The 25,763-nt window shown below is 42.2% G+C and overlaps 1 protein-coding gene across 1 annotated transcript in view; it reads right to left on the bottom strand.

Moving 5' to 3' along the window:
• The window catches only part of LOC118798141 (adhesion G protein-coupled receptor L1-like), a 99,099-nt gene that overhangs the window by 13,788 nt on the left and 59,548 nt on the right, over window positions 1–25,763 (bottom strand). The window contains exons 6-22 of the mRNA XM_036557493.1: window positions 24,983–25,190; window positions 24,415–24,679; window positions 22,366–22,693; window positions 21,854–22,150; window positions 13,508–13,611; window positions 13,068–13,253; window positions 12,618–12,656; window positions 10,859–11,039; window positions 9,777–9,899; window positions 7,410–7,615; window positions 6,915–7,088; window positions 5,752–5,961; window positions 3,969–4,192; window positions 2,739–2,805; window positions 2,514–2,605; window positions 2,157–2,325; window positions 718–873 (exon numbers count right to left, since the gene is read on the bottom strand). Of these exons, the coding sequence (XP_036413386.1) occupies window positions 718–873; window positions 2,157–2,325; window positions 2,514–2,605; window positions 2,739–2,805; window positions 3,969–4,192; window positions 5,752–5,961; window positions 6,915–7,088; window positions 7,410–7,615; window positions 9,777–9,899; window positions 10,859–11,039; window positions 12,618–12,656; window positions 13,068–13,253; window positions 13,508–13,611; window positions 21,854–22,150; window positions 22,366–22,693; window positions 24,415–24,679; window positions 24,983–25,190 (3,029 nt within the window). The remainder of the gene's footprint in view (window positions 1–717; window positions 874–2,156; window positions 2,326–2,513; window positions 2,606–2,738; window positions 2,806–3,968; window positions 4,193–5,751; window positions 5,962–6,914; window positions 7,089–7,409; window positions 7,616–9,776; window positions 9,900–10,858; window positions 11,040–12,617; window positions 12,657–13,067; window positions 13,254–13,507; window positions 13,612–21,853; window positions 22,151–22,365; window positions 22,694–24,414; window positions 24,680–24,982; window positions 25,191–25,763) is intronic.

Genomic DNA, 25,763 nt, shown 5'->3' with positions numbered 1-25,763 from the left:
TATCAGATTCAGTGTGTTTATCTGTTCACACTGACACACAGACACACACCCGCGAGACATATGAAGAAGAAGATCAGAAGAAGATCAGAAACCATCAAATGTATCTGGAGTCAGAACACTTGGTAAACCATTAGAATGCCTTACACTGTGATATCAGCCCATCAGGAAAACAGAGAAAACCATTACTGACAATAGGACACCACCAGGAACTACCAGAAACCTTTAATGGTTTCTATGATTTTTTCAGCAGGATTGTTTATTAAAGGATACTAATTAGGTCAATAACACCTTATAAAAGCATTATAAGCAGTTACGCATACATGTAAATAAAAAAGGTTGGTGCTTGCCAAACTGTGAGCCCTACACTGTTAAACCCCACTCATTACTTATCTCAAATTGTCTTCTCCATTAGTCAACCTTAAATATTTCAGCTCAAATGTGGCATTTTTCTGTGAACTTTAGTGCACAATTTATATTTGCTACAACATTTTACAAACATATTGTTTATTGTTTATATAAAAGGTGCCATAACTTTTGCATGGGCCACAATATATGTTTTACTTCATGTGTTAAGTTCAGCACATAAACAGTAACTGTGCAGTAAAATGTGTGTTCACTGTAGAGGATGTGTTTGACCAGGGGCGCCCAAACTTTTGCACACGAGTGTGTATACTGTACATGTTTGTGTGTAGTGTGTTATGTGTGTGTGTGTGTTACCTGTCTGTGTGCGGGAGCGTGTCTGGATTGGCCCCCGCTGTAGTAGCGATTGTTGCCACGGTGGGCGGAGCTCTTGAGGGAACCGTGGGAACCAGAAGAGGAGGCGTGGCCGCAGCAGGATGACTGACGGAAGCATTTACCGTATTCCTTCTGAACCTGAACACGCATCGTTAACAGTGATCAGTAACCAATAATCAAAGAGTATTGTACTATTGACGACTTCTGTCGTAGTTACAGGATTTACAGATTATTGGAAAATATGTATTCATAATAATATACATTAGAAATTGCATATCGGCATTGGGGCTATAGGTAGAGGGAAAAATGAGTGAAAACTTGAGCATGATAGCCTAATTTTAGATGATCAATTTAAGTGAAGAACTTCACCTAAATACTCTGACTGTAAACCTTTTTAAAGAAGAAATATGAGATCGATATCGGCTGATACTCAGTGTTTAAATATTGATATTGATATCAGTAAAGAAAAAGTGATATCGTGCCATCTCTAACAAGTACAGTTCATTCAATCAAAGTTAACCCCACTAAGGCAGGTTGGTTAATCGAATAACTGTTTACATATTATAATGACATAATGTTACAGTTTATTACACAGCTGTAAAATATAATCCTGTGCAAAAGTCAGAGACCCTTCATTTATTTAATATCCAGTCAAAACAGCCAAAAAACTAAATATATTACATATCAGCTGTTTGAGTGTTCAGTGAGTCACTCTTTCCCTTCATTCCAGCTTCCATTCTCTTCAGGAGACTCACTTTCAGTTCCTCAAAGAATCTGCAGACACACCTCCAAAGTTCAGTCTTAGAAGCTGGTTGATCGTTTTCTGAAGTAATCAAACACATTCAGTGGTGTTGAGGTCTGGACTCTGGGGTGGTCAGTCCATCGTTCAGCTTCTTTGTTTGGTGTGTCCGTCTCCTTTTCTCAGTGAGGTTCTTCTTGATCAGCTACACATCCTTTCAGACCCACAGCGCTGAGTCGTCTTCTCACAGTGGAAGGATGGACAGAAACACCTGTGGATGTTTTCAGATCTGAAGCAGCTTGATTTTCTCCTCTCTCTCAGAGATGAAAGCTTTAAGGGCAGTTTTGGGGTCGACCACCTCTTCCAGGTGGTTGTTAGGAGCCTCATTTTCTCAGTTTGGAAAGTTTTGGAAACTCACTTTTTTCACTTTGAGGTTCTCCTTCCTCACTCAAGTGGATTATCTTATATCTAATCTCTTCACAAATATCTCCTGATAAATGAATAACTTGTACGTTATGGCTGTTTTGACTGTGAATTAAATAAATAAATGTTCTCTGACTGCTGCACAGTACTGTATATAAGGTAACAATAGGGGCTAAGCAATGTAGCAGTTGAAGTCTCGAGATATTATCAGATATGAGAAGGTTGCTGAACCAGGTCTGAGTGGAAAGTGTCAGCGTACCTTCTTCTGCAGGGCGCAGTGGAAGATGAAGATGAAAAGGCCGTGCAGGGCGTTGAAGGAAGTGAAGAGATAGGCCATCACCACACTGTACTCATTAATGAAGAGCAGGCCGAAAATCCACGTTAAAGTGACCAACAACAGCAGAGTGACTGAACTAACTGTCCAACACCTACAGAGAGAGACAGAGAGGAGAAAGGAAAAAAAGACATGAAAAAGCTCTGAAAAGACAGGAAAATAAGAAATTATAACACACATTTTTATTGAACCAATTTATGACCCATTAAAAGTAACATAAACTGTCATTATATCCTTCCAAACCCCACCCCACCCATTAGCTATGACCCTAGACCCCCGTACTTGATGTTGTCGAAGCGACTCGAGTCGGGCTTAAGCACGGTGGAGTGGCGGATCATCCTGTGCACGGTGATGACCAGAACAGCTAGGTTCAGCTAGGGGTCAGGAGACAAAGTTTAAACACAAGTTTACACATTTCATTTAAATAAATAAATAAATGAATGAGTAAAAAAGCACTTTTTAAATGAAAGAATAGAAGTTGTATAATATTGATTATTTGTAGCTTACCAAGATAACGAGGGAGACAGGACCAATAAACATCCATATGAAGTAGTTATCCACACTGAGCCAGCAACTACACAACAAAACATGCATGTTAACTCACAGCCATTATACGATACAAAATAAGGTAACACTTTCTAAAAGCCTATATTCATAAATAGCTATAGCTGTGCTTATAACCCCTATATAAAAGTTTCTATGAATGTCACCTTTGTAAGCATCTATAAACACATTCATAACATGTTATAATGCATTCATAAGACATTATAAACATAGCTATAAATATTTATAAAAATGCATTACACGTTATAGCCATGCTTATTATGCATTATGAATTAACATAATGCATTATAAGTACTGATCATAACAAATTATAAGAGCTCATAAGTCGTATTTGTCCGCTCTAAGTAAAGTGAAGCGTACTGTACTAAAGCCTCCTCCAGTGTTCAGAGTGAGGCTTCAAGTTGAAGTATTTACTGAAGGATTTACTGAAACACTAAAACATTCACAGTAAAGCACATTACAGGCTTCAAATGTCAGAGTTTAAACTAGAGCTGCATCAGTGTTTTACCCAATGTGGGAAAGGTAATGTACACCACCGTTAGCTTGGTATTTGTCTTTACTTTACGCTCTCCAAGCTGGGACTGACTTCTTTGGCACTGACATTATAACATGTTATTAACACTATTTATAATGCATTATATTAACAATTCATAATGTTTAATAAACGTGGCTATAAAGTGTAATTCAGTGTAATTCTTTTTTATAAATATTTATAACCATATTTATAATGCCTTATGAATACATTATAACATGTTATAAATGTGTTTATAGATGCTTACAAACGCGACATTCATAGAACGTGTTACCACAGTTTCTATGAGTGTTAATATTTAAGATATGTGCACAGGTCATTATCCATTTAAAAGGCATTATAACGAACAGTGACACTAGTGTTAGGTATTAAAGACTTATGAAGCATTATTACAGTTTATACATATTACCATACAAGGCATTGTTGCCATATGAAAAGGAGTTATAAGCATATTTATAATGGCTTTTGAATAAAATTAGTGTCATCAGTAACTTGCTGCGTAACTTTGACAGCACTAGTCATTATGTAATCAATTATGTAACATTCTGACTAATATTCTGCTAAACAGTGCAGCGAAATGACTGTAGCAGCTCTAGACTTTCTAACAGTTAATGTTCACACAGGCACACGGATGGACTCACGCTCTGGGGCTGCCGCCGTAGCTCCTGTAGTCGATGGCGGCGGAGATGGCCACCACCAGCAGGGGGAAGCCATAAGCAGAGAGGTAATAATACTTCCTGCGGGACGTCTCGCTCTCAAACACTTCCACCAGCAGAACGTACAGCTGCACAGCTTCTACACACAGCCAGCAGAACGCGGACAGCAGGAAGAAATGGAGGAAACCGGCCAGAACCGGACACACCACCTACACACACATACACACACCGTACACACTTTAAACCTGATAGGCAAACCCTTCAAACTGTATAAACTCACTGATACCTTTATAGAACATTCCTACTGTTAAAATCATTAGCAATAACAGCACTTTGACCAGTTTTCTTTAATGAGTCATATTCCTCTGTAATCATATTACAGCTCTGTTTCCAGACAAGTTGGGACACTGTGGAAAATGTACATAAAAATAGCATGTAATGATGTGCAAATCATTTAAACCCTATATTTAATTGAAAATAGTGCAAAGACAACATATCAAATGTGGCAAATTGAGACATTTTATTGTTTTTTGAAAAATATATGCCCATTTTCAATTTGATGCCAACAACATGTTCCAAAAAAGTTGGGACAGGGGCCTGTTTACCACTGTGTTTCATCACCTCTTCTTTAACAGCACTCTGTAAGTGTTTGGGAACTGAGGAGACACTGCTGTAGATCTGAAAGTGAAATGTTTTCCCGTTCTTGTTTGATACAGGATTTCAGCTGCTCATCGGTTTGGGGGCTCATTTGTCATATTTTTCGTTTCATAATGCACCAAATGTTATCAGTGGTGACAGGTCTGGACTGCAGGCAGGCCAGTTTAGCACCCAGACTCTTTTAATACAGAGCCATGCTGTTGTAATACATGCAGAAGGTGGTTTTACATTGTGTTGCTGAAACAATCAAGGCCTTCCCTGAAAAAGACGTCGTCTGGATGGCAGCATATGTTGCTCCAAAACTTGAATATATCATTCAGCATTAATGGTGCCTTCACAGATGTGCCAGTCTGCCATGCCATGTGCACTAAAGTCCCCCCCTTCCATCACGGATCCTGGTTTTTGAACTGTGTGCTGATAACAAACTGGGTGTTCTCTAGCCTGGAGGATGCAGTGTCCATGATTTCTGAGAAGATTTTAAAATTTTGATTTGTTGGACAACAAGATACTTTTCCACGTCACCTCAGTCCATTTTAAATGAGCTCGGGCCCAGAGAAGGTGGCAGCGTTTCTGCATCCTTTTTATATATGGTTTTAGAGTTTTAACTTCTGGACTTGTATTTGTGGACGCAGTGCCGAATTGTTGCACTATTTGTCCATACGGTCTCTCACAGAGTGGTGAACCTCAGCCACTCTGAGGTACTCTTTTTATACTCAATCATGTTACTGACCTGTTGCCAATTAACCTAATTAGTTGTGAGAACTTCCACCAGATGTTTAGCATTACACAACTTTACCAGTCATTTGGTGCCCCCGTCCTAACTTTTCCTGTTGCATCAAATTCAAAATGGTCATATAATTTTTTCAAAAAACAATAAATTTCAGCTTTTGATATGTCTTTGTACTATTTTTGATTAAATATTGACTTTAAATGATTTGTACATCATTGCATTCAGTTTTTATTTGCATTTTGCGGGGTTGCAATCACATGCATGTGCCAAAAATGTTCTTTAGAGTGATGCCACAGAAGCCACTTTAATTCAGTAGCTTTCAGTGGATGGTTCGAAGGTGTGACTCAGTCTGAGAGATTGCATGTGTGTGACTGTACTCACAGTGTAGTCTTTGCTCTCCATGCCGATGAGGAAGAGGAGCTGGGAGATGAAGAGACTGAGGCACAGGTTCTTGTGGATGGTGGTGCGGTCACTCTGGAGACTCCTCAGACAGCAGAACGTGGAAATACACAGCGCCAAACAAACCAGAGAAATGACCATACCCACCCAGGTGATTACAAAGAGGATTAATCCCTGAACTCCGCCCGGATACTTAGGGTGAGAGAGAGAGAGAGAGAGAGAGCGAGAGAGAGAGAGAGGAGAAAAAGAAAGAGAAACAAATACGTTAGCAGGAAAAAAGGAGACGGGGGTGTACAATATAATAGAAACATCCCATGACATGCTCATACTCACTGACCATTTTATAAGGAAAAACATACCATACAGTCATAGGCAAGTTCTGTGCTAAAGTTGTCCTATCAGTAAAAGAAACGTTATTCTTACAGTAAAACAAGTTCGCAAAATTATCCTTACAGCAGTGTTCACAAACTTGTTACAGTCCTGTACCCCTGTCCAAAAAGTGTGTAAAAGTGATCTCTACAGTATAAAGTGTGTAAATGTTAACTTTACAGCACAAAAACTGAGTAAAAGTCATTCTTATTTTACAAAGCGTGTGTAAAAGTCATGCTTACAGTAAAAATGTGTAAAAGTTAACTTTATAATACAAAAAGTGTGTAAAAGTTAACTTTACAGTACAAAAAGTGTGTAAAAGTTAACTTTACAGTACAAAAAGTGTGTAAAAGTTAACTTCACAGTACAAAAAGTGTGTAAAAGTTAACTTCACAGTACAAAAAGTGTGCAAAACTCATCCTTAAGTGTGCAAAATTCATCCTTACGTTACAAAAAGTGTAAAACCCATCTTTACAGTACAAAACTGAGTAAAAGTCATTCTTATTTTACAAAACGTGTAAAAATCAGCCTTACAGTACAAAACGTGTGTAAATGTTAACTTTACAGTAAACAAAAGTGTGTAAAAGTCATCCTTACAGTACACAAAGTGTGTAAAAGTTAACTTTACAGTACAGTACGTGTGTTAAGTCATTCGTACAGTTCTCTTTAGTAACTATACAGACAGTACAGTAATATTCAGAGTTTACAGTGAAGTTAAGTTTGTTTGAACTCTATTGTGTGTGTGTGTGTGTGTGTGTGTGTGTGTGCAGGCTCACTGCAGGCTGCTGGTGGTTCATCAGCAGGGCGAAGTTGGTGAGGTGTGAGCAGGAGCAGGTGGTGTGTGTGTTGTTGGTGTCTATCAGCCTGCAGCCCTGAGAGGACCACTGTCCGGTCATTGAGCGCTCAGAGTAGTTCCAGAACGAACAGTTTGGACTGAAGTGATTCTCCAACTGCAGGAAAAACACACAGACACACGTATAAATGTATTAACACACACACTGACCGTCAAAAGACTATACAGAGTTATTTTAGTGTAAATGACTGTGTTTATATGTGTCAGTTAGACAGACAGATAGACAGAGAGACAAACAGATAGACAGACAGGCAGACCGACAGACAGAGAGACAGACAGACAGGCAGACAGACAGACAGACAAACAGATAGACAAACAGATAGACAGACAGATAGACAGACAGGCAGGCAGACAGACAGACAAACCGATAGACATACAGACAAACAGATAGACAGACAGACAGACTGTGTGTTTGTACCTGTAAGTGTCGTAGAGTAAAGATGACCGGTTCGGTCAGAAACACACGACTGGACTCCTTATTCATGGAAGCAGAGATTACATGTGAATTGACCGCCAGGTTCCGCCCCCCCGGCTTTAGCTCTGCCTCCGTCTTCACCGTGGCATTTTGGGTAGACAGGAAGGAGCCAAGATTCTTATAGAGAGCGAAGACCACCTTAACCTGACCTGCAGAGACAAATGACAACTCAGTCCGACCTGTTTTCTCCCACCATAGTTGAAGACCTGTTATCCCTAAAGGGCCTTTAGCCCTATTGGAGCTGGATTAGTATTATATACGGAGATATTAACGTCCTGAAGACGAGGCTGTAACCCTGCATTCACACCGGCAGCGACCTGACACGACAAAGCGGCCGGAGGTCATTCATTTTCAATAAGAGCTGGTGATTTCCAGGGACAGGAGGCGGCACGGATGCTGGCAATGCGGAGTGGGCGGAGTCAGCGACACAACAAATCTGAGTTTAACTTTATGCAAATAAGGAGCGAAGCGATGTGGCGACTACCATGGGAATTAAGCACTGAGCAGCGTAGTGCGCGCTTTATCTTTATTATTTTTATTTTATTTATTTATTTCTCCCAATTTTCTCCCAGCTGTGTTTAAACACACAGTGAAAAGTTTTTTTGAAAATTTAAGATTTACTCTTATTTTTATTATATAAATTATGCAAAATAATTGAAAAAAACAAACAAACAGAGGCAGCATAATGCTATACAGTCATATGCAAAAGTTTGAGCGCCCCCAGTCAATCAATATGCTTTGTTCATTTTCTACGAGAAAATAAGTTGAACAAGCTTAACTTTTAGTGCACCTTTTCTATTGAGTCTGCTGAGATTAACATTTTGGGAAAAAAATAAATAAAACATAAGGCATGAGAAGTTCCATAACTTTTGCGCAGGTCATATTTTACGTCTTATTTTTACGCTAAATTCAGTAAATGAACAGTAATAGTGTATTAAAATGTGCAGTTGTGTGTCTGTGTAGAAGATGTGTTCACTTATTTACACTCAACAACAACGTGGAGTTTGACCAGGGGTGCACAAACTTTTGCACATAACGGTAACCTCATCTTCATCCTCAGCGCCACAGAATATTTTTATACGACGCTTCACTGGAATTCTGGGATGAAAGCAGAACGAAACTCTGAAGCTCTGAAAGTGTGAAGCTGAATGTTAACCTGAACTGCTGAAGTTCGAAACACGACTCTGTAATTTTAGCTTTGTCTTATATGATGGATGTGAATGTGATTATCGTGATATTGTGACATCTCGGCGTTCTCACTGGGCGTGGACGTCGTGTTAGGTGTATTTGGACTGTTTCGAGCCCCCCGTTTTATTTAAAAACTGGCACCTGCAGATTTATGTCATTCATTAGCCGATGCTAACGCTAACTGCCTCGGCTCGACCTGATACTCGACGCCGCCGACCAGGATCCACACAAAGGCACACGCGCTCAGCGCCGTCGCCACGGCAACCTCCACGACGGTGACCATGGCAACTGTAACTGTGGGAACTGTTACCGTGACAACGGGAACCTTCCAACCTACCTACCTGTACTGTGGAAAGAGAGAGAGAGAGAGAGAGAGAGAGAGAGAGAAAGAGAGAGAGGGAGAAAACCAAGAGAGGAGAGAGACAGAAAGATAGAGAAAAAGACAAAACAGAGAGAGAGAGAACAGAGAAAAAGAGGGAGAGAGAAATGGAGAACAGAAAGAGAACAGAGAGGGAGAGAGAGAGAGAAAGAACACAGAGAGAACCAAAGGAGAGAGACTGAAGGGAATAGAGAGAAAGAACAGAAACAGAGAGAGAGAGCAAAAAAACAAAAGAGAGAAAGCGAGTGAGAGAGAAAAGAAAGAGAGAGAAAACGGGGCGAGAGAGATGGAAAGAGAATAGAAAGTCAGAGAGAGAGATGGAGAGAGCGAGAGAGAGAGAAGAGAGATGGAGAGAAAATAGATAGTCAGAGAGAGAAAGAGATGGAGAGAGAGAGAGAGGGGGAAAGAGATATGGAGGGAGAATAGAAAGTTGGAGAGAGAGATGGAGAGGGAAAGAGATATGGAGGGAGAATAGAAAGTTGGAGAGAGATGGAGAGGGAAAGAGATATGGAGAGAGAATAGAAAGTTGGAGAGAGAGATGGAGAGAGCGAGGGAGAGAAAGAGAGATGGAGAGAAAGAGGGAGATGGAGAGAGAATAGAAAGTCAGAGGAAAAGAGAGAGACTTAGAGAGAGAGACAGAGAGAGGGAGAGGGAGAGACAGAGACAGAGACATAGAGAGACAGAGAGAGAGAGAGAGGGAGAGACAGAGGAAGAGAGAGACAGAGAGAGAGAGAGGGACTGACCGTTGCGGCTGTACTGTTTGATGGTGGCGGGCGAGAGGTGGATGGTGCTGTCGCTGTCGTAGGAGTGAGGGAAGTGTAAATCTCTGATCCCCATCTCTGTGTTCAGCACGTACACCTCCAGATCTGACACACACACACACACACACACACACACACACACACACACACAGTGAGGATAAGAGCCTGTGTCCTCAACAGTATAACATCACAGAAAAAACAATGTCATACAAGTCCTGCATCAGTCCTACTACAGCTACAAGGGGGCTTCAGTGTTCTAGCTACAGGCAGAAACTGCCCAGAGTTCTCCTCAATCAGTCTTCCCTCATACTACCACCACCATGTTGAAGGCATGATCTGAACTCATGATATGTAGTTATGTTATAGCTGAAGTTTGACATGCCTGAAACCCCTCTTCTTCCAATCTAACGCCCTATAAATTCACAACCTCACCTTCCGTTCCCGTGACGAAGGGTTCTCATCCCCACCACCATCCCATCTCCTCCCTGTTCCTCAGTCCTACATCCGCCCTACTACAGCTATGAGGGGGGTCTGGCCTTCTAGCTACAGGCAGAAGCTGCCCAGATCTCCAGCCCAAGTTCTCACAGTTCTCCTCAATCAGTCTTCCCTCATACTACCACCACCATGTTGAAGGCATGGTCTGAACTCACAAACAGAAGTTCAGCGCACCATCATCTCTCTTTAAAAATGTGCTACGTTTTGTCGGGGCTGAACGCAGACCTGGTGTCTTCAAACATAACAGTTTCTAGGCTATGAAGGACAAACTGGGTGAACCAGTCTGCTACAGCGCCACCCTGAGGCAGAGTAGTGCTGCAGCTCTAGTTAGTGAAGAACACCAACGACAGAAGCTGATTGTTGGTGAAGCAGATAAACAATGAGCTTCACTGAATCTGGATTTGAGCGTCTGTTTTTCCGTAATGGTCAGCATAACGTCATAATAAGTTTTCAGGGCCCCCCAGAGTTTAGATTTTGAGACATTCATGGGATCCAAGAGGTTAATTAGGGGGTTCCAGACCCTCCAGGACCCCTGTGCGTCACGCCTTGACTGCAGAAGTGTGTCTTACCCACGTTCGGCGCTCGGTCACTGAAGCGCCCCTCGTACAGGTTGTTGGCCAGCAGGAAGGACGCCTTCTCCATGACATCCAGCACCATGGTGGCAGTGTGGGACTGCTCCGTTACGTTCATGTCCTGCCACGAGTCCAGAGCCTCCCAGCGCAGCAGGTTATCCACCGTCTGGACCAAAGCCTGGGACGAGGACGGGAATCATTCACTCACTTCAAAGAGGAAGATTTCTCACCCTCAGCGTCAGTAGCTGCCCACTGACGTCTGTATGACCGTATGATACAGACGGGGCTGATAAACGCTGGAATAGTCCTTAAATGAGGAGGCAGATCTGATCTTTCAGGCTTTAATCCAGTCAATGAAACTAATAGAACATGAGCAAACACTGCTGAACACACACACAGGAAACAGACATAAAACCACAGTGCATGATTCTTTATACATAAACCTCACTGTCATCAGTTTGGCACTTTCAATAATCCTAATATTGGAAAATGACCTAAAATGATTTTGATGCTTCATATCAACCATAATAGAAGAGAGAGAGCGAGAGAGAGAGAGAGAGAGAGAGAGAGAGAGAGAGACAGAATAGAGAAACAGTATGTATATAAATAAAGGGGGAAAGATAAAAAAGAGCAAAAACAGAAGGAGGAAGAGAGTAAAAGAGAGAGAACAGAAAGAGGGAGAGAGAAAAAGAGAGAAAAGAAAGAAGGAGAGAGAAAAAGAGATAACAGAAAGGACAGAAAAAAAGAGAATAGAAATATATAGAGAGACAAAGAGAGAACAAAGAAAGAGAAAACAGAGAAAGAGAAAAAGAGAGAGAACAAAGAGAGAGAGAAAAAAGGAGGTATAGAAAAAGAGAAAAAGAAGATAAAGAGGGAAAGAGAAAAAGAGAGGACAGAAAGAGGGAGAGAGAGAGAGGGAGAGAGAGAGAGAGAGAGAGAGGTCTTAGCAGCCTGGACCTTTTGCATCTGCATTATCTAAAAGACACACACACACACACAGACACATACACACACACACACACACACACACACACACACAGACACAGACACACACACACACACACACACACACACTCTGTGTGATGATTTGACTAAAACAGAGATGAACACACACGTGTGTCCTTGAAAACTGTTTAGTGTGAGTTTCCTCTGCCTGAGCAGCTGCAGTGATACGGAGTGTCCAGCGTCCAGCAGGTTCTCTGGAGTTTCACACTGACCTCTCCGACTGAGAGACGCTTATCTGACCAACATCACTGCTGAAACTCACACACACCACCACTCAGACCAGCTCTGTTACACACACCACCACTCAGACCAGCTCTGCTACACACACCACCACTCAGACCAGCTCTGCTACACACACCACCACTCAGACCAGCTCTGTTACACACACCACCACTCAGACCAGCTCTGCTACACACACCACCACTCAGACCAGCTCTGCTACACACACCACCACTCAGACCAGCTCTGTTACACACACCACCACCCAGACCAGCTCTGCTACACACACCACCACTCAGACCAGCTCTGTTACACACACCACCACTCAGACCAGCTCTGTTACACACACCACCACTCAGACCAGCTCTGCTACACACACCACCACTCAGACCAGCTCTGCTACACACACCACCACTCAGACCAGCTCTGTTACACACACCACCACCCAGACCAGCTCTGTTACACACACCACCACTCAGACCAGCTCTGCTACTGAAGGTATGATGTTCTGATGGTTGATCTCCACACGTACCTGAATGAACGCTCTGCAGGTTCTCTCTCTCTTCTGGAGCTGGAACACATGAGGTCAAAGATCAGAGGGGACTCAGAGATTTCATCATACACATAAACATTATAATGTTCAATAATATTCCATACAGAGTAGATTAAAATATCATTAAATACACACCACAATATTTATATTTCAATTTTTCATTCTGGGTATTAATTTTATTAGAACTTCATTCTGAATGTTAATTTTATTGAAACTTCATTCTGGATGTTAATTTTATTGAAACTTCATTCTGGATGTTAATTTTCAGAATTTATTCTTGGTCTATTTATAATCTTCTCTCTGTTCATCATTCTGGACATTTCTAACGTTTCTTCATGTTCTCCACATTTTAACATCTAAGATTTTCCTCATATTTACTGCTGCATTAACTGTGTGAAATCTGTGAAGACATATGTTTTTATGTCGTACTTTGTTGTAGTTGCGGGCGGCTGAGTCTTTGCTGGCCGGCCGCAAAGCCTGTAGCTGTGAGTCCAGGATGTCCAGGAGCTGCTCCATCAGACGCACAGAGGAAGTGACATCACCAGCATAGACACGCCCCCGTGTGTGATTGACAAGCACAGCAGCAACATGGGCTGCATTCTCCCCACTCTTTATCTGCAACAGAAAGAGAGAGAGAGAGAGAGAGAGAGAGAGAGAGAGAGAGAGAGAGAGAGAGAGAGAGATTTCTATTGTCAGATACAAGCAATACTTTTAGAGATATTGACAAGAATTTACTGTCAGAATTCATGTCTATGCTTGCATTTGATTAAAAGCTACATGTCAAGTAGCAAAAATCAGCACTTGTTTAATAGTTTTAAGCAAATGTCTTGATTTGTGTGTAATCGGTGGTGACCCATGACCATACTGACCTTCTGAGCGACCTGGCTGACCCAGGGTGAAGTACAGTTACTGAGGTCTGGACCACGGGTGTTCCACACCACGTCATCAGCCATACACTGATAGGAGGCTATGCCTGAAAGAGAGAGAGAGAGAGAGAGAGAGAGAGAGAGAGAGAGAGAGAGGTTGATGTCATCTTGAGGGCCTGGAAATTTGTTAAACCTCTTCCTAAAAGAGGAGGAAAACTCAAATAATGCTACATCAATTCATGTCTCGTGAAATAATATTTGTGAAGAATCTTTTATAATATTTTATACGCAGCTGAAGAGCTTTTCATGAAGAGAAAATGTTTGTAATACGTCTGGTTTAAGTAGGGCCATATCATACCTTCGGCACCGGCTCTTTCTGTAAATTATACTGTATGTGCACTTCAGATAAAGCAGCTATTGTTCCAGACTTGTCAAAGGCTTCTGACACAGTTGACCCTGATTTGCACATTTAAAGGCTGTGCTCAATTAGCCTTGACCAGCAGGCTCTCACCTGCTATAATAATAGTCTTACTTTAATAAAAGAGCTCTTGGAAAACAGTCACAATTCCTGGACATTGTTAATGGGGTTCCTCAGGGTTCTGTCCTTAGGCAGGTGCCGTTTACATTATATAACCCTCTAATGGATTCTCATATATAATTCAGAATAATTCATATCTGAAATTTAAAATTTTCACAAATTTACTAAAGTTTCACATGTTCTCTGCATTTGCCTGAGCACAAATCTAAAGAACTTCTGAAAATTAATCAGACAAAAAGGTGAATTTTTCTCATTAAAGTCAGTCTATTAGTCACACTGGACTGTATTCTCACAAAGGCAGATGAGATCTCATAGCAGGAACATCTGCGGATAACCATGAGAATGTTTGGGCTAAATGTTGGTGGGAGTGTAGACTTATAGGATGGGAACAAACTGAGTGTGAAATTTCTAAACCAGTCCAACACCCTGTTAAGATGGAGCTCAGTGTAGGAGTCAATGGGGTGCTGATCAACACTATCCGATGGACAACAAGCTGGTCAGTAGCACATGAATGTACTGTAAAATAATATGGCTGAAAAGTAACCCAGGAACTCCAAATAAGCATGTAGATGTGAGCTCCCTGCTCAGAGAACACATAACATACAGTAAAAATGAAAACCACTTCTTACAAAAAAAAAAAAAACTTCCATTTCTGGAAAAAAAGTGGGTCCAAATTAAACAGACCAGCCCCTCTCCAGTACCTGTTGAGCAGTGACTGTCTCAGGATGCAACTCTGCTTCCCCTGGAAAAATTGACAACAACCTATGTCACCAAACGGACACATTTCAGAAAGTTTGGACCCCCAGTGGACTCAAATAGAAAATCTAATGTCTTAAAATCCTTTGTATGTTCCAAAAGTCCGCAGAGGCCATGAGGTTGTTATGATTTTCTGAGTTAATTATTGTGATCTCAGGATAACAGTTATGTTGAGATAAGGAGATAATTATCTTGTGATCTCAAGATAACAATTTTCATCTTGAGATCACAAAATAATTAACTCGTCATCTCAAGATGACAACTTTGTTATCTCGAGATCGCAAGATAATTAACTTGTTATCTGAAGATAACATCGTTGTTATCTTGCGATCTCAAGATAGCAAAGTTGTTATCTGGAGAAAACAGGTTAATTATCTTGCGATCTCAAGATAAAGTTGTCATCTTGAGATGACAAGTTAATTATCTTGAGATCCTGAGATAACAAAGTTGTTGTCCTGAGATAATTACTGCATTGACACCAACTGAGCTTTAACACTAAACAGCCCAGATTTGAACTGTTCTGATTACATTCATTCAGTGTAAATGAAGTCCAATATCAATGCCACTCATTTTTTTCCAGTGTCGTTAATGCATTTTTCTAGTTTGACCCTTTGAACCGTCCGTAGTTCCAGCCTGAAGCCCAGTGGCTCGTATGCTGTTGCTATGACTGTGAATGTAGCCCTCTTGTTCAAATACAGCTTTAACATGACTTCCATTGTCTGCTGTCCTAAAAAGATGGTTTGACAACAGTGCTACTGAATTACAGAAGATAATACATACATTCTGATGGAGCTTATTTTATTTACTCATATAGCTGCACCAAAAACTTTCAAAATGGAAAAAAAATGTTTAGGGTCAAATTTGGTCAAATAAGACAAATTCTAATTGTTATTTTCAGTCATTTTACAGCCCTGGTACTGTTGGATGTCCATTCATGGTATAACTGTACTACATTTCATCATGTTGCATCACATCTTCAGCGTAACAGTGCATGTTTGAGGTCAGGTGGCCTGAAAGGCCTCTCATAGGATGGTGTGCTTCCTCTGTGCAGACACCCATTCATCTGGAGGATGTGTGTCTCTCTCAGAAAGACAAATACACACAATCACACATGCTGTTGGGTTCATTCAGAGTGCAGCAGATCCAGATTCTGGGTCGTCAGCCCCACACTGTCTCACACATACACACATCCCGCCATTTCAATTAAAATCCACCAGCCTCTGATCTCCATAGTGATGGTGCTGATGGGGGGTACTGATCTCCCCTGGCAAGCCTCTCTGTGTGTGAGTGTACACCACTCTGTAATCTCACTATTTGCTATTTCACCATCATCTTCTTCCCTCCCACATCTCCCTCTCATTCTCTCTCTCTCATTCTCTCTCTGTCTCTCTTTTCTCTCCAGGCAAGTTCATTCAGAGGACACCAGGCTGCAGCTTTAAGAACAGCTGAAGAGGAAACACACACACACATACACACACTGTATGGATCATTATACTGAACGGGTTCAAAGTCAGAGCTGAAAACATATCGCAGAACAAAACTTCATACCTCCAAAATGGTAACTTTACAGGAGAAGGAAAAAACCTACTGCACTTTTAATGTAAGTCAATGGAACCAGAATTTTTTCCAAGCCGTTTCTTTTGGTCCATTCATCCTGAAATTTACACACAATGTAAAGGACAACAGACATTTTTAAATTCTGACAAAAACTGAAAAACGACAAAAATGGAGATAAGAAGTTTTGTTCCAAGAGCAGCTGGACTTCTAACTGACCTTGATTTTAGCTTTGAGTGACGCTACACTTTAATTATATTTATTTTATTAAACAAATGAATTAGCGTTACATTTTGTCACTAACAAAACAATCATAACGCCACTGAAACTTTCCCAAATGTTTCAGTCGTGACAATTTGAACTCTTTTGAGCAGAACTCCAAAACGTGACCCCTTAAAAAAACAGCTCAGACAAACAAGCATTTCTGGTCTAAGCTGGTCTGGCTTTGGTGGTGCTGGTCACCCCAGCATGGTCTTGCTGCTGACCAGCATACCAGCATCAAAATCACAAGACATGCAGGTTTTGCTGGTTATTCTAGCCAGTACATGACTAGCAAACACAGCTCTGAACAGCTGTACATACATAAAATTCTAATATTTTTTTATTAAAACACAGACAAGTTGACTTAATTGCAGAAAATGTGTTTCGATAGTGACGATTCTTAATGTTCCACACTGATTTTCAGACTTTGGGACACATTTAATTCAACTTCTCACCATGTGGCCATGAGGGACAGGGATGCAACCTTCACGTCCTGCTCTAAAATGCAGGGGCGTTGCTAAAATGAGGCTCCGCCTACATACTAAAACTCTCTTGTGCTTCAGTAGTGTTTAAAATTTAATTTTACTTCATTTAAAAAATAAACTAAATTATTCTATATTTTTCAACTCTGCTTTTAAAGAAATCAATAATATATATAAAAAATGAAATATTACTTTCTCAACTGTAAATTTAGGGGTTAGGGTTTGGGACAAACACCCCCCAATAAAAAGCACCATATAAATTATGATATTGTATATATTTAGCTTATCTCTATCTCTTATTAATGTCTTGGATTTAAATAGATCAAAACATTATCCTTGTAAATATCTAAGCTCTGTTTTTTTAAATAGTTTTTACTGTTTCAACTAAGTTGGTAGAACGGTCCACAGGGGTCTAGAGGTCTGCAAGGGTGTGAAACTGAAGCCTGAGCCCGACTCGTACCAGGCTGACTGGTAGAGCTAAATCTGAGACCGGAACCTGATCCAAAGCAGCGTGCCCTGGAGACGGATGGATCATCACAGACACAGTATTCTGAGCTCTGCATTGTTACTAAGTGCTTGAGTTAAGCAACAAAGCATGTCATGCTGGGATGAACCGGTACTTTACACATCTGTGATACAAGAACACCAGAGCTGGACCCAACAGGCTTTTACAGGCTTTAACTATTTGTTTGTTAATTGGTTATTTGCAAAAATCACCACTAATACATCAATATTAATGTTTCATAATGAACCAGTTTGTATGTTCGTTTGCTTTTAATTAAAATGTTCCAGTTCTTTAGTCGACATTTACACATTTATACATGCCTTTTTAAGATATTAAGAGACAGATTGTAAATCATTCATTTTTATTCATTTATTCATCTTTAACCACTTAATCCAGATAGGGTCTGGATCTGAAGACCCTGTCCCCCGCAACTTCCTTCAGCTCATTCTGGGGGACACTGAGCTGCTCTCAGGCCAACTTGAAGATATAATCCCTCCAGTGGGTCCTATGACAACCTCGGGGTCTTGTCCCAGTAGGCCGTGCCTGGCAAACCTCCACCAGGAGGGATCCAGGGGGCATCCTGATCAGACGCCTGAAGCACCTCAACTGGCTCCTCTCAGTGTGGAGGAGTAGCGACTCTACTCTGAGAGCAAAATGTTTCAGTGAGCGCTGGAGGCATCCATGCAATGGAGCCAAAAGGACAACATCATCCACAAACAGCAGAGACCCCACCCTTCGGCCTCCACACATAACGTCCTCCTGACTTCGACTACACCTTAACACCTTGTCCATGAATATCACAAACAGAAGTGTAGACAAGGCACAACCCTGGTGAGTCCAACACTCACGTTGAACAAGCTTGACTTAATGCAGAGTATACGTACACAGCTCCCACTTCGGGAGTACAGAGACTTGAATGGCCCTGCGGTAGTGGCCCCAGCACCCCATACTCCCGAAGGCCCTCCCACAGGATATCTCTGGGAACATGGTTGGAAGCCTCCTCCAAGTCCACAAAACACATGTAGACTGGGTAAACCAGATATATAAAGTAAGTTTAAGATGTAAATTTTTTTATCTCTATTTTGTGGTGCTTTCACAGTCAGTTAAGCTGCTAACAAAATGCAGTGAAGTTCATATTCCACTGCTTCAAGTTCATGTTCCATTGCAAGCGAAATAACTTTGATTGAGGATTGAATCTCACTCAGGGTGACAAATTATTACATTGTTTTAGACTATGTACAGATTAACGGTCTCCATCTCTCAGCTCTACGGCAGCTAAATGAGTGACTGTGCACACACTTAGCTTCTTCACCTGAAACAAATAAATATGCATTTGGCTGTTTCTCTTAATATTTTTAACATATTTCACTACTTTATCTTGGGGCGGCACGGTGGCGCAGTGGGTAGCGCTGTCGCCTCACAGCAAGAAGGGCCTGGGTTCGATTCCTGGCAGGGAGACCGGGGTCCTTTCTGTGTGGAGTTTGCATGTTCTCCCCGTGTCTGCGTTGGTTTCCTCCCACCGTCCAAAGACATGCAGTCAGGCTGATTGGACATGCTGAATTGCCCCTAGGTGTGTGTGTGTGTGATTGTATATGTATGTCTATCTGTCTGCCCAGCGATGGACTGGCGACCTGTCCAGCGTGTATCCTGCCTTCCGCCCAATGACAGCTGGGATAGGCTCCAGCACCCCACCGCAACCCAGAAGGATAAGCGGTTTAGATGCTGTATGTATTTTATCTTGTTTCATGGTGAAATCGTAGGGAGTGTGTGGCTGTACTCATGGGTGGGGCCGGCTGGCGGCGCATAACTGCTGACCCGGCTTCTGGCAGCGCCTATAAAAACGCTGCTCTCAGCTCAAACGGGTGAGTGTTTTCATACACGGCCCTATGCTACTGTGCTGTGTTCTCTCCCCTGGTTTCTCTCTCTCTGCCTTATAGAGGACCGAAGGCTAAGAGAACCGGCCAGACACACACCACTTACCTGTGACTCTGCGACTCACCTCCACCCCAAACCATGCTGCTTTCCCTCTCTCCCTTTCTACTGGGGTCTTATGTTACCACAATACTACCCTGCCTTCACATATTGTAAATACACTTTTGGTCTCTGTTGCTCTCCGGCCCAGCAGCGCTGACCCACACTAGGATATTTAGTAGCAGAGCTGGTCCCGACCTCCCTCGGGCTCTGAACAAAATTCTGCTGCATGTAAAACAATCGCCTCACAGGCACACTTGACACCCCAGTGGTCCCACCACAACCCTCCCTCCTTTAAACCAGTCTGCTCCATCTGTCAGTCTAAGAATAAGCAGATATATACCAAACAGACCAAGGCATAAACTAACAACACCCAAAATTATAGATACTATTGTTGATTTGGTTATTATTTACTGAGAAATGTGCATCCATATTGCCCAGCTAATCAACATTTTAAATTCAATATTTATTCAACAGTCAATTATTCTTAAGCTCCTCTCCTTTAAGCAAATAGCAAAATACAAAATTACAAAAGCATCTTTTGCTATTGTGAAAACAAAAGGAAATTAAATACCAACAGCTGCTTACATCTGAACTGCAAGCATATTTTGTGCACTGAAAGGAACAGTCAGCATTACCTCAACAGCTTGTTCTACAACAGCAACAAACAAATAAATATTTATTTCTTCTTATATAGGCACACACATACATGCTTTTGTTTATTAATCTATTTAGATATTTACAGTATATAAATCTATGTTTTATTTGCTTGCCATTTTATTTTATTTTATTTTGGTTTTCATTTAATTCAGTTCTTTATCTGCTTTCATGTTTAGTTCACATTTTTAATAATCCTTTGAAAACTATTCTTTTTAGCCTAGTTACTAATTAAAATACTGTTGTCATTTATTTTACTTGTCATTGGAAGCGGGAAGGTGTTTTAAGTTGGGGGGGGGTACTGAAATTTTAAGCAGCATATCTGGAATATGAACAGTGATGTCAATGTTATGTAAAATTGTTTTTTCCTTTTTATTTTTTTTTTTATTTACATCAAACAGAGCATAACGCAGCGACCCACACAATACCCACACAACTGACACAGTAAACCATTGATGCACACCCTGATTCCAAACTTTATGCAAATAAGCGGAGCTACATCCAATCAGATTGTTCATGTGTGGCACAGTAACCAGTGGCATCACTCCTACTCTTACACACATGAACACACTCCAAGCAGGAGATATAACAGTTGAAACAGTAAAAAAACAGTAAAAAAAAAGAATGTATTCAAAGCGTGAGACATCATTATGGTTTCTTTGAGTTTAAAAACAATATTAGGCGACTTTGGGCTCAGTAAAGTCCTGCAGCTCTGCACACACTCTTTGCACCTCCACCTGCATGTGTTTTAGCGACATGCACTGGCCAGTGCTCATTAGTGTAGTAGTGAGACGCGTTTAACAGCTGCTCTGTTTGTTTGCTGCTTATTAAACACCTCCATGAGAATGTTTGAGGGGTTTGTTGATTTAGGAGCTTTTATTGAGGCTTTGTATTCACCAACTTTCCTAATCGTTCAGCTTTTGAGGTGCCTCAGTGTAACTGCAACACCATTTAATGTGAAACGGAAAATTCAAATTTGAAGCTGGTGAATAAGAAGCTGACTTCAGCTTTATATCTGTGTATGAGTTTATTATTTAAGAGCTTTGGCAGTTCTGGTAGCCACTTTTATTAGTTTCTGTAAAATCTCATGAATTTGAATGCAGGCTGTACAGATTCAGTCCACCAGTCTTCTCCTCGTAGTGTTTTTTTTTGGAGACGCATCTAAGGCGTCTACATACGTTTTCATGTTTTTGTGGTCATTCTGGTCTGTTTTATTGGTGTTTATCCTCCTGCAGGGCTGTATCTGCAGTAACGGTGATGAGATAAGCTCAGTCAGAGTTACAGCTCACCTACCAACATGGAGACGGGGTCTTCTTAATGGCGCAATCCAACACTCAGGATTCGGCTGTTAAGCCTAATGGTTAAGTCCCTCATCCTCTATGAGGGAGAGCAGCGTTCAGTCTCACAGTGTGTGTCGGTAATATAATGACCGGTTCAGTCATCGCAGCTCTTAACGATGTGTTTATCACACAAACTTATATCGCGATAACGATAAAAACTGTTTATCACGCAGACCTATTCTGTAACAACACTTTCAGTTTTAACCCCAAATCTTACTGTACTTGCATGAAAAGTGCTCTGTAGTCTATAAAGCTGTTATTATTCTAGGTGATTGTAGGTCTTACCGAGCGATCCTTTAGGGCAGGGTCTCTCCACTGTCTCTCCTCGGTGTGTGGGGGGCCACTGAACCCCTCTGCTGACGCGCCCCTCGCACATGCGCGTGTGCGGAGTTTGAGTGTGCGTGCGCCGTGGCCGCACGGTGACCGGCACGGTGGCGGTGAAGGGGCGACCGGCCGGAGCGCGGTTTATCGCCCCTGCAGGGTTGTAGGTCACTGAGGGAGGGGGCGAGGGGCTGAATCCCAGAAACACTGTAGAGGAGAGAGGAGAGAGGGAGGAGGAGAGAAGAGGAGTGGAGAGAGGGTCTGAGAGAGAGAGAGAAATAGAGAGAGAACAGAGAGAGAGAATTATAAATATTAAACAGCCCAGAAAAGCAGTGAAATATAAACATAAATGAAGAAAGAAAAAGAAATTAGAGAGCTCATCATCCCTTTCACTCTTCTTTCTTTCTTTTTCTCTGTTCTTCTTTAATAAAAAGCATTATATAAGTGAAGATCGTGATTATGACTGTGATGATTACCGTTGGTGGGCTGTGCGGGGCTGAACTCCAGCTGGTATCTCAGGACATTGTAGTTGTTCCACACGTACAGCTGGTTGTCTCTGGGGTTGTAGCTGATGGAGGAGATGTGCTGGTACGGGTTCGGGAACGCAATGTGGACAGGGCGCTCGGCGTCACGACGCGTGTCGTAGGCGTACAGGATCAGGTCCCCTCCGGCCTCGCTGTCGTCGTCCTGATACACCGAACGCACCGCGTACAGGATTCCGCACGCCACAAAGGCGTCTGATGCCATCCGCTTCTCAAAGCTGGTCTGCCACGTACCCTCGAAACGAAGAGTGTACGGGTTCACCTGCAACATAAACACCATGGCCAATCAGATTACAGCACTCAGGGACACTCGGCCAATCAGATTACAGCAGACAAGACACTCAGCCGATCAGATTACAGCGTTCAATGACCACAGCCAATCAGATCATAGCAGACAGTGGCAGGCAAGGACCACGGCCAATCAGATTACAAAATATAGGGAAAAAACAGAATTTTGATTCGGATAATTGCACTTTTTCCCTCTTTTTTCTCTGTCTTTCTTTCTCTCTCTCTTTTTCTTAAAGAAGATTTTCCAGGTGCACTTTCACGCTGTGAATCTCCCGTTCTACCAATTCCAAAGGTGTTCCTTTGGCTTCAGAACTGGTGACTGAAGATCCCTAAACTCATTGTCATGTCTATGAAACCAGTTTGAGATGGCCTTTGAGACACCTTTGTGACATGGTGCATCATCAGGCTGGAAGTAGCCAATTGAAGATGGTCAGTTGCGGCCATGAAGGGATGCACATGATCAGCAACAATACTCAAATAGTCTGTGACATTCAGGCCATGATTGATCGGTATTAATGGCCCAAAGTGTGCCAAGAAAACATTTCCCACCACATCCATACCACCTCCACCAGCCTGGACTGATAACACAACCAGGTTGGGTCCATGGATTCATGCTGTTAGTGCCAAATTCTGACTCTACCATCTGTGTACCTCATCAAGAACAGATCAGGCTATGTCCTTCCAGTCTTCTGTTGTCCAGTTTTGGTGACCTGTACCCACTACAGCTTTCTGTTCTTGGCTGACAGAAGTGGAACCCGACATGGTCTTCTGCTGTTGCAGCCCATCCACCTCAGGGTTTGAAGTGTTGTGCATTCTGCGGTTATCTAAGTTACCATAACCTTTCTGTCAGCTTGAACCAGTCTGGCCATTCTCCACTGACCTCAACAAGGCATCAACAAGGTATTTCCATCCACAGCACTGCTGCTCACTGGATGTTTTTTCCTTTTTGCTCTATTTTGACTAACTCTAGAGATGCTGTTTGTGCAAAAATCCTAGATCAGCAGTTATAAAAATATTCAAACCAGCCCATCTGGCACCAACAGTCATGAGAAGGTGTACAAGCATTCTTAATAAAGTAATTAAACTAATTAAATCTTTTAAAAAACTAAATAACGTATCATGTTAATACTTTTGCCACATCGGCCACCCCTATGAAACAGTCAGTCGTAGGCTGGAGGTTAGGAAACCAGCCTTGTAACCGGAAGGTCGTCGGCTCGATCCCCTGAGGCAATAGTACGAGAAGGAAGTGCCCATGAGCAAGGCACCTAACCCCCAACTGCTCCCCAGGTGCCATGGATAGGGCTGCCCACCGCTCTGGGCAAGTGTGCTCACTGCCCCCAGTGTCTGTGTTCACTAGTGTGTATGTAGTGTTTCACTGCATGGATGGGTTAAAATGGGGAGGTGAAATTTCCCCGTTGTGGGACTAATAAGGGTCACTTAAATGGAAAGTTTGGATGACAAATAATGGCACCTCTAACAGTTAGCCGAGTATCCTTGAGCAAACATCTTCTGCACGCTTGCTCAGAAACGTATTCATCCAACAGCAGAGGCAGCGTTGAGCTTCTTTTATATACCACTAGAAAACATCACTTTAAATGATGCTCACTAAGAACTCTGTGAGCAAATTTTAAGCAGTTATAGGGGACAAACACAATCACGACAAATGGGTTGGCCACCACACGTTAGGTCTCTCACCTGGCTGACCACCAGTCGTCCGTTGTTGGCCTCTGTGGCATAAATGACCCACAGGCCGTGTTCGTCCACGGCCAGGTCGATGTCGGATTTGCCCCCCCAGCGGTATGGTGAGGTGTCGTGGTAATTAGCGTTGGTGATGATGGCCTCTCCACTCTTGATGCGCGTCCTCAGGTCGTACTTCACAATGTTGCGCGTTCGCTCTTTATTGTAGAACACGGCGCCGTCGTACACCACGAAACCTGTGCCGTCCACTCGACTCGGCAGCCTGAGAATGAAACACAGGGGTAACAACGTCATCAAGAATTCACATTCATGCAGGACACATTTGAGTCTTTATATTGAGTTTAGTTACACCAGCACAGAAAAGGCAGCCACTCGTATCAGTTACCAGTTGAGATTAATACTGCCAGTTCATATCTATAAACTCTGCCATCCATCTCTCAATAACTCAAGCAGAACTAGGCCTGACGAGTCTCAGCAAAAGTACAGTTCTTAGCAAAAACCAGCAAAAAAGAACTTCTACAGAAATTATCTCATAACATATAAATGAACACAAACACACACTCACTTGTAGGTGGTGGTGACTCTGTTCTGCCGGTAATCGTCCCAGGACGCATACTCGAACAGCATGTCCGTGCGGTAAGGAGTCCAGGGCATCACGTAGAGGCGGTCACCAGCCTGCAGGGGGTCTTTACACCAGGCTCCAGACTGATGCTCTGCCTCCTTCATTGAACTAACATCCAGCACGCGCACCAGAGTGCCGGGACAAACGAAAACTGAGAGAGAGAGAGAGAGAGAGAGAGAGAGAGAGAGAGAATAAGGAGAGTAAGGAAAGGAAGAAGAAAGAAATGACAGAATGAGAGAGGAAGAAAAAGAGGAAGAGGGAAAGAGGGGAAGGTATTAAGGTAATCGAGGAATAGATCGAGTCACAGTATCATCCTGCAGCATTCACACACACACACACACACACAGAAAAACACACACACTTCTTTCAGTGCTACTTCCGATGGTGTGTGTGTGCCTGTTTGCGTGAAAGAGAGAAAAACACTGATTAACCAAACAGACTTAAAGTGCAAGTGTGAGTGGGTGGATGTAAGAGATCGACAGACAGACAGACAGACAGACAGGCAGACAGACAGACATAGACAGGCCATTTAGCTAACTAGCTGCCAAGAATGACAGATAAATAGACAGATAAATATACGTATCAACAGATCATAAAGCTAGATAGATAGACGGATAAACAGAGAGATAGATAGATAGATAGACAGACAGACAGATAGATAAACAGACAGACAGACAGACAGACAGATAGATAGATAGATAGATAGATAGACAGATAGATAGAT

Source organism: Colossoma macropomum, unplaced genomic scaffold (assembly GCF_904425465.1).
Source record: "Colossoma macropomum unplaced genomic scaffold, Colossoma_macropomum, whole genome shotgun sequence".
Classification (NCBI taxonomy): domain Eukaryota; kingdom Metazoa; phylum Chordata; class Actinopteri; order Characiformes; family Serrasalmidae; genus Colossoma; species Colossoma macropomum.
This window is presented reverse-complemented; position numbering and strand designations above follow the sequence as displayed.